The sequence below is a fragment of the Diabrotica virgifera genome, chromosome 8 (assembly GCF_917563875.1).
Source record: "Diabrotica virgifera virgifera chromosome 8, PGI_DIABVI_V3a".
Classification (NCBI taxonomy): domain Eukaryota; kingdom Metazoa; phylum Arthropoda; class Insecta; order Coleoptera; family Chrysomelidae; genus Diabrotica; species Diabrotica virgifera.
Window position 1 is genome coordinate 218938191 of NC_065450.1, and position 10277 is coordinate 218948467.

Genomic DNA, 10277 nt, shown 5'->3' on the forward strand with positions numbered 1-10277 from the left:
GTAGGTAAATTAATCTTACTATACCTGTACGATTAAAAGTAGGTAAAGTTCAATTTGTTGTCTTAGTTAACACAGATGTCCCAAGACTTCGTGGAAGAAATCGTATGGTTTATAGGAAAGAAAATAGCTAGAAGAATCAAAAGTTTCTTTAGCCGAAATAAGAATAAACCAGAGAATCAAATAGTAGCATTAACGCCAGTAGAAGATACCAATAAACATATATCATTACCACATAACATCAAACAAATAACAGGAGCTCCAGAAAATGAATCAGACGAAGACGATACCGAAGACGATACAGAAGAAAAACTTTTGGAATCCGAAGAAACGGAAGAAACTGATATAGAGGTTTTGGAGCCAGATATGGTAGACAAGAATATGGAAACCGATGAAGGAACTGATCAAAAACACAAGATAGTTCAAGCCCAGTGTGAATTAGAAGACAAAGAGACAGAAACTAATCCAGAGGTTGGAGTTCAAGTGAAACTTGAAGAAAAAGTACAAAATATGGGCGATGGTGATATAACCAAAGATTTAAATCTAAATCAAACCTCAAATAGTAGTGAGACTGAAGAGAAAACTAATATAGATAGTCAATTATTACAGATAAGTTCAGTAAGTGGTGTTAAACACGAAACCAGTGCGAATGAAGTTGAAGACAAGTCTAAAGATAAGAAAACCGAAGATCCTGAACTCTCTTCGGCATATAATGCCATATTTTTCCACTCAACTTTATTCTTTTTGTGGTGTATTATCACGGTTATCAACGTTCCTGCAGTTTTAACGTGGGCACACAGTTTCAAGTAAGTATTCTTTTTAATCTTTTAAATATAAGTTTGTAATAGTTATTTAACCAACAAGTGTATTAATAAGGGCGATTAACAATTGAGAAATTTTAACGCGTAAGCGGAGCGAGCGCGTTAATGTTCGAGATTGTTAATCGCCATTTTAATTCACGAGTTCGTTATGGGCCATTCCACGAACATACGCCTGTTTTTGGATTACTTCGACAACGAATATTTTACTGTGCAACATAAGAAGTACGAAAGTAAATGGCGCTAATAATTATTCCAATAAACAACAATGTAATTTGCAATTTACTTTCGTTCTTATTTTGCACAGTAAAATATTCATTGTCGAAGTAATCCAAAACAGGCGTATGTTCGTGGAATAGGGTATACAAAACTTTTTCGTCGACCGTACCTTTCAGAAATAAAGATATATTCATCTTTTGATTTTTTCAAATACACAGAATTTTAAACAAAGTAAATAATGACATACAATGACAGATAGTACTAACAGCGGCTATTTGATTTTAAATTTTTTTATGGGAATATAAATAGGTATATGTTTGGTTGCCTACACCACAGGTCACTGCCAATCACAGAGCGTTTAATTAATTTATGCAGGCAATGTATGTTGTGTTGCCTATAATGAAATCGTTAATTAATAGAAAATCATTAATTAATAGGGGTCATTAATCAATGATTTTGAGGGTGTTCAAATTGATCATAAATGGACGGTCGACGGTAAAGTGGATTTTCACATCCACTGGATAAATACTGCTGGATCTGGATAGAGTCCTCTCCCATTTTTTCTTTTTCTCGACACGGAGAATCAAGAATAGATGCGGAAATATTAAACAGTACTACATATGACCTATGGTCTACGGCCTTAATTGTAACTATAAAATGACCAATTGTACAATAATTAATATTTTTAGGTATAGTACGGTTCTGGAAGCTGATTCCTCTTTTATACCAGGGTTTACGTTAAGTATTTGTGCCCTAATTTTATGGCAATTTGAGTTTCCCAGAACTAACAGGTAAGGCTTCCAACCTTTATAGATTTTTCTTAATTTAATTATGGATTTTGAGCTATTTAATGATGGATTTTGAGCTATTTAATTATGCCACAAGTGAAAAAACAAATTATAATTTCATAAAAATGAATACCCATTTTCATCTCATTGCAATATGAAGCCAAAGCCATCTTATATTTCAGTTCGTTTAAAGAGAGCAACAAGCACCTTTACCAAACGGTTTCAAAACTCATTAGCTTTTCATCAGAGAATGCATATTATGTTGCTATCTCTAAACCAAACTGAAATAATCCAGATGACTAGCCTCGTATTGCAACTAACGAAATGGTCTAGGTGCCATAGCGACATCTGCTAGATACAAGCCAAAGTTTTCACCTTGATAAAATATAAAATAATATTAAATCAAAAACTTTATTGGGACCATTTTCTGGTTACACCTTCGTGGCTTCTAAAAATACTAGCCAATCGGATGCTGAAGCTAGGAAGATGAGGGCATTCTATAATTTGCAATTCACGTCCCATCCGTCCAAGTCCAGCGCGGAAAAATGCCAACGAAAATGGAACCCTGCATACTCATATAGTAGTAATACTAATAGAAATAAAAATGAATAACCATTTTTATCTCATTGCACTCTGCGCTATTGTCGCCACGTCTAATTTCAATTTCCTCTGATAGTTGTTCGTTAGCACATACTTTTGCTCGATGCTTATAGTATAAATTCGATATGATTCTATAGAATTGTAAATATTGTATCTTAAATTTTAAGTTTCTTGTATATAATTTTTCTTAATTATTACTATGAATTATTTGACAAATAGGTGGAACCAATCGACGATGGTACGAATATTGTATTTATTTTGAATCGTAGTTAAAACGTAAGAAAAACAGTCGCCACTGTTTGAACCAATTTTTATTACTAATAAATAGCGAAATTTATTGCAGTAGAGTTTTAATAGTTTCGGATTTAAGCATGAAGAGAGGAAGAAAGGAGACGGTTTGGTTAGTGTGGGAATCAATACAGGGAGTCGATCTTTAACATCAAGACGAAAAGGACGTGTTGTTTGGGATAATCGAAAAAGACGCAACTTGAAGAGACGCTTTAAGACGGGGATTATGACAAGCCGGTTATAATATTGATTAGACGCGATTATTTTCAAATCTATTTTCTTTTGTAAGAACATGTAAATTTTGGTCGCAATTACACAAACACTTTTACATTTCTTTTTGTAAGAACACATGATAGTGCGGCAGATTCGTGCAAATATTATAAGAATTGCACATTTAATGATACAAGCATATAATTTGGTCCACATATACTGCACATATAAAGGTTCAAATTTAGATATAAGGCCATCTCAGATTTTGCCTTTTACAAAAATGGCGGTCATTCAAAATGGGCGACTATACATATGTGACTAATAGCACGTTATCTTTTGAATGAAAAGTCCGATTTCAACCTAATTTGGTACGTAGGTTTTTTGTGATTTTCCAGATCGTTGTCGTGAACTGGAAGAATTGGTTTACCAGAAATTGTGTTTTTCCTGGTTTTTATGTAAAACTATATTATATTATGTAAATAATTTATTTTCAATTTTTTCACCCTGCATATATTAATTTTTCAAAATGGTAATACCACCATTGAAAAGACCGTAAGAATATGTTTTAGGAAATATTTTGAACTTTTTAGTTATGTTAATTACCATTTAATAAATGCATAACGTATCTCCACATGTACCCATGTGTGGCAGATTCGTGCAAATATAAGAATTATTGTGAATTTAATAGTGGACCACATACATTACACATACAAAAGTTCAAATTTAGATATGAGGGTATCTCAGATTTTGCCTTTTACAAAAATGGCGAGCATTCAAAATGGCGGCTATACATATGTGACTAATAGCACGATAACTTTTGAACGAAAAATCCGATTTCAGCCAAATTTGGCATCCAGGTTCTTTTTTTTTGTGAATAAGATCGAGGTCTTGAAACAGAAGAATCGGTTTACGAGAAGTTGTGTTTTTACTGTTTTTTGTGTAAAAATATGTTGGTTTTTTTTTCAATTCTTTCACCCTGCATATATTAATTTTTCAAAAAGGTAATACCGCCATTGAAAAGAGTGTAAAAATATTTTTTAGGAAAGATTTTGAACTTTTTAGTTATGTAAATTACCATTTAATAAATGCATAACGTATCTTCACATAACGTACCTATGCGCGGCAGATTCATTTTGAATGCCCGCCATATTTGTAAAATACAAAATCTGACATGGCCTCATATCTAAATTTGAATCTTTGTAGGTGTAGTGTGTGTGGTCCAAAATATGATTTTACCATTAAATGCACAAATTCTTGTATTATTTGCACGAATCTGCCGCACATGGGTGAATAGGTATATGTGAAGATACGTTATTCATTTATTAATTGATAATTAACATAACTAAAGAGTTCAAAGCATTTCCTAAAAAATATGTTTACGATCTTTTCAACGCCGGTATTATATTTTTGAAACATTAATATATAGTGGGTGAAAGAATTGGTAAAAAAACAACAGGTTTTTACATAAAAATCAGTAAAAACAACTTCTGGTAAATCGATTCTTCCGGTTCAAGATCTTGGTCTTACACATAAAAAAAGAACCTATATACTAATTTGGTTGAAATCGGACATTTCGTTTAAAAGTTATCGTGCTATTAGTCGCATATGTATAGTCGCCATTTTGAACGCCTGCCATATTTGTAAAAGGTAAATCTGAGCCATCTGAGATGGCCTTATATGTAAATTTGAACCTCGATGTGTGTAGTAGGTATATGTGGTCCAAATTATATGCATGCTTCTACCATTAAATGCACAATAATTCTTATAATATTTGCACGAATCTGACACACATAGGTACATGTGAAGATACATTATGCATTTATTAAATGGTAATTAACATAACTAAAAAGTTCAAAATATTTTCTACAAAATATTTTTATGCTCTTTTCAATTGCGGTATTACCTTTTTGAAAAATTAATATATAGAGGGAAAAAATTGAAAAAAAAAACATATTTTTACATAAATAAACAACCAGTAAAAACACAACTTCTGGTAAACCGATTCTTCTGGTTCAACACATCCATCTTATAAATCAAAAAGGGAACCTATATACCAAATTTGGTTGAAATCAGACTTTTAGTTCAAAAGTTATGGTACTATTAATCACATATTTATAGCCGCCATTTTGAATGCCCGCCATTTTTGTAAAAGGCAAAATCTGAAATGGCCTCATATCTAAATTTAAACCTTTATATATGTAGTATATGTGGTCCAAATTATATGCTTGTATCATTAAATGTGCAATTGTTTCACATATCGGCCGCACTATAAATTTTGGTCGCAATTACACAAACATTCTTACATTCCGTCAACTTATCAGTAATCTATAATTTATTTGTCTATTTTATTAATTAAAACTGTTAAATATGGTACGGATTTTTATTTAGAGTGTCTTTAATGAATCCTACATTCCTGAGGTTATTGTAGTCTATCTTCTTTGATTTCAGGACATTCATTAATTGTTCATGTCGTACTTTATCGAATGCTTTCTTATAGTCAATAAAATTCGCATATTTATACCTTTATGAACCCTTTACTATATGCTAATTAATGAATGTGTTTATTTTATAGGAAATGGATGAAAGAACTCCAGAAGTTTGTATTGCTAATGGCAATAATATGTTTATTATTCGCATCGATATCGATCTACAGAATATCTTATATATTGATGCTAACAATAGTTGTGGTCACCTTACACCAAGTGTTTGCTCCACAAGAGGATGATAGCGTTATCGAAGAAGACGATGACGAAAGAACTAGGTACTCTGATCTCAAAGCGAAGATGGAATGAACAATATTAGGATAGAGTTGTATTTTTAAGTTGTTTTGTTTAGTTAGCTGTGTTTGATACACGAATAAACTAAGCAAAGAGTATAAATTGTGTTTTCTCAATAAACGCCTTAAGATTTGGACAATTTTTATTTCTAAAATTGTCAAATTACAACTGTGACGTTCCAATAGTCTGCTTGATATCCGTTACATCCCTACAACATATTCATTACGTTGGTGCTCCTTGTGGATACGGCTTACGATCCTCTACATATAAACCGCCACCGATTGGATCGCCGAGGGTCGAGATTGCTCCGAGGGGCGCTCACCCTCGGCGATCCAATCGATGGCGGTTTTTATGTAGAGGAGCGCATGCCGTATCCACACGGAGCACCAAAGTAATGGATACGTACAACCTTAAGATCTGCTTGGTATTTTTGATACTGAAAATACGTGATACTGGAAGACCAAAGAAATTTTATGGAGGAGAGCTATTGGAGAGGGAAGACGTGAGGTTAGCAGGTCGAAAATGGATTATATGTGGTTGGAAGGAACAGTAATGGTTGTGGGCTTCGAATTGCATGGGGAAAAATAGAAATAGCCCAGCAATGAACGGGAAATACGGCGATACCGTGTAATTTTCAGAGGCAACTCCGAATTGCATGAAAATTTGGATTTAGGTTCTACTTACCCTTCACTTCAAAGTTGAAATTGTGCCGTTGGTTGCTTTTACTTGGGGGGGGGGTGACAGTCACCCCTTCTCGGAGGTGAAAAACATACGTTCAAGATAAGACCGGAAATGTATAAATTTACTGATTTTAAGCCACTTTTGATCTATAGAGTTTTTTTATGTAAGTTAATAATTTTCGAGTTATTTGCGATTGAAAATGTTTATTTTTCGACAAAAAAACTACGTTTTCAGACGTTTTTTGCCAAAAAGTAAATATTTGATCGAAAAAATATCCCCAGCAAAAGTGTAGCCTATAAAAAACCAAAAAAATGGTGTACCAGTAAAGTCTATCAATCGACTAAAAATAAAGTTGTAGCTCATGGAAAACATGTTCTTATTCGTCTAATTCCAAATTGAATATTTCAAGGTAAATTCACCGAAAAATTAAGCACTTTTCGGGGAAAACCCATTCAAAGTTTTTTAAAGTGTATATAAAAAGCTTTATTTTAATTGTTTATACAAGTTTCTAGCATTAAAAATAAGCAAGTTACGCTCAAAATAAAGTTGTCCCTCTATTTTTTGGTAAAAAATTATGAAAATCTCCCCGTGTTTAGCTCCCCAAATGAAATTAATCGCTACCGCTTTACAAACAATTTACTTACTTATCTATTTTTTATATGATCTATCGGTCTCACCGTTTAAAAGTGCTTATTTTTGAAAGGGTTATAGTTGAAAAAGCTTGAACGGGTTACTAATCACGAGTGTATGCAAATTTTGAACAGCCATATCTTAACCAATTTTTGTCTTACGGAAAAACAAAATGAAAGAACCATATTTATAATATTAAAACCTACATTTTTTTTACTCGTTAAGATTTTTTTTTCTCTGATTTTGGCCTTGGTTTAGAACTAGAACCTTTAGCCACGTAATTGTATAACTTATCACTAAGTCAGGGGAGTAATGTGTAGTGTGTGTGTTGAGTAAGTGCCTTGTTACTTTGCAAAGTCGACGTCATTGTCTTTGCAAAGAGACGCTAATTGTATCCGAACGTCTGCGGTCCCTCCGGTGAGTACCGATCCCACAAGGACAGAAACTATATTCAAGATTTTTCTTATCACTAATACTTTTTAAGTCATTTTGAAAAAAGAAATTTTTTCAAAAAATTTTTGAAATTTTTTTTTTACTATAAAACAAATTTTTTTAAAAATAAGCACTTCAAACCAATAAAATTTACAGATCACATAAACAATCTACATAGGGTTAAAATAAATGGTAAAGTGGTAACGATGGTGCTAAATAGAGGCAGGTTTTCACGATTTTTTTACCAAAAAATGGGCCAACTTTTTTTTGTTCAGTGAAACTCGTTTATTTTTGATGCTAGAAACTTTTGTAGAAAACAAATATAATGTTTTTTTAAATATTTTAAAAATGTTAATAATCTTTTCCCGAAAAGTGCTTGATTTTTCGATGAATTCGCGTTGAATTATTCGATTTTTAATTAGACGAATAAGAACGAATTTTTCATGAGCCACAACTGTGCTTTTACTCAATTTATAGACTTTACTGATACACCATTTTCTTCGATTTTTTATAAGCTACACTTTTGCTAGGAATATTTTTTTCGATAAAATATTTACTTTTTGAGTTATTTGCGAAAAACGGTCTGAAAACGTAGTTTTTTTGTCGAAAAATCAACATTTTTAATCGCGAATAACTCAAAAAGTATTGACTTACGTAAAAAACTTTATAGAACGAAAGTTGCTTATAATCTGTCAATTTATCCATTTCCGGGATTATTTTAAACAAGCGTTTTTCACCCCCCGAGAAGGGGTGACTGTCACCCCCCAAGTAAAAGCAACCAACGGCACAATTTCAACATTGAAGTGGAGGGTAAGTAGAACCTAAATTCAAATTTTCATGCAATTCGGAGTTGCCCCTGAAAATTACACTCCAAAACGGTCATTTATTGGGCTAAAAGAGTAGGAAAAATTAAATACCTTGGTTCCTACATAAGGGGAATTGGAATACACCGTGAGCTTGAAACACGTTATTATCTAATTTACTATATCTTCAACTTTTTACTTTTTACTTTACAACTCATAAGTAGACAAGACAAGACAAAATTTAAATCCGCTAAGCGTCCCTTTTTGAAAAAATCGATTTTTTCTAAAAAAATATAAATTTCTGAAAAGTAACATTTTACATAAATATTTTGCAATACCTATCGTTGTAATCGTTTGTAAAATGCAAGAAACGTTTATTCAAACTTCTATACTAATAGTACATGAACACAGCAATATATAAATACAGGGTGGGCCAAAGAAAAGAGTCCACCTCGATATTTGTCAGTAGTTATTCGATTTTAAGAAAATGCCGAAACAGGTCGATTTTTATTTTTATATTGCAATTTTTTCGCATATATTTCATACTAGTGACGTCATTCATCAGAGCGTGGTGACGTAATCGATGTTTTTTAAAATGGGAATAATGATCGTATGGTAGCTCATTTGACAGGGTGTTCAATTCTCTATTCAGTAATATAAACATTAATATCATTATTTATTCGCGGTGTGCAAGTACTTGGAGGGGATACGAGAAACGATCGTGTGAGAATAGCGGAGAAATATTGTAACTTTCTTAAATAATCCATTGTCAACTGAAATTGTCAAATTGACGTATATTTCATATCTACTGTCAATGAAGAAGAAAAATTATATATTGCTCCACAATATTGATATTGTGACGCCTCACGACCCGGCCTAATTATTCTCGATGCTTCCCGGGCTTACGAGTAAAGGCCAGACCTTCCACGGCGATTCGAGGCGACCGCTGTCAGAGTATTTAAGAACAGGAATTCGAGCACAGGCCAGTCAGTTAATATTTTACCATCGCGTGAATTATTGTAACGTGGCGATCGGGTTATTGAAATGTATATATTTTTTAAAAGTAGATAAATAATATTTGTAAATGAATTAAATAAGTTAGAAAGTGTAACATAAATTAGATATTGTTGTAAACTTAAGTGTTAAATTGTAAGTGTTATAAATTAAACAATTTCAAGTAAGTCTTTTATTTATTTAATAATAATTAAAAGTCAATTCGCGTAACAATATGATATGCAATTATTATATAAAGGTAAATTTAATTAATTGTATTTTGCTTGCACTACTGCATTTTTATAACTAATTTTATTTACTACATACAATTGTTTACATTTTAATAACATAACCTGAATCTTATTTTTTCTTCTTCTTATTTTTTTGGACTATGGCCTTGACAATTATCCAGTAACCAGGACTAATATAATTAAAAGTGCGAATAATGTTGCTGAGCGTAGAAACCAGGTGTCGCTTTGCCGAACTTGCACCGTCCCAATACAGGGTGATCAAAAAAATATTTTTTGAATTAATTAATTGACGCAAAAAGAAGAATGTACTTTTAATTTATTTAACCCAAAATACATTGTACTGCTGTCAGAAAATAGAAAAAAAATGTTTATTTCACAAATAAACATTTTTTTTTTCGCTTAAATTAAATCACAAACAGGCTCCCATCTACCTCTTTTGACAGTTTTAACATTTAATTTAAGCGAAAAGCAATGTTTATTTGCCCAATAAACATTTTTTTCTGTTTTCTGACAACAATAAAATGTATTTTGAGTTAAATAAATTACATACCTCGACACCGTAAGGTTACAAGAGGACGGCTCAAGTAAGTAAGTAAGTATAAATAACATACATTCTTCTTTTTGCGTCAATTAATTTAATTCAAAAATAAATTTGTTTGCCACCCTGTATAAATAATGATATTATTGTTTATATTACTGAATAGAGAATTGAACACCGTTTCAAATGAGCTACCACATGACCCCTATTCCCATTTAAAAACTCATCGATTACGTCGTCACGCCCAGATGG

General features: G+C 32.2%; 1 protein-coding gene across 1 annotated transcript in view; it reads left to right on the plus strand.

The window, feature by feature from the left end:
• LOC114336681 (GPI inositol-deacylase) overlaps positions 1-5830 on the plus strand; it is a 49435-nt gene extending 43605 nt beyond the window's left edge. Inside the window, exons 13-15 of the mRNA XM_050658004.1 lie at positions 67-803; positions 1724-1825; positions 5493-5830. Coding sequence (XP_050513961.1) covers positions 67-803; positions 1724-1825; positions 5493-5712 — 1059 coding nt within the window. The 3' untranslated portion in view covers positions 5713-5830. The remainder of the gene's footprint in view (positions 1-66; positions 804-1723; positions 1826-5492) is intronic.
• The last annotated feature ends 4447 nt before the right edge of the window (positions 5831-10277 follow it).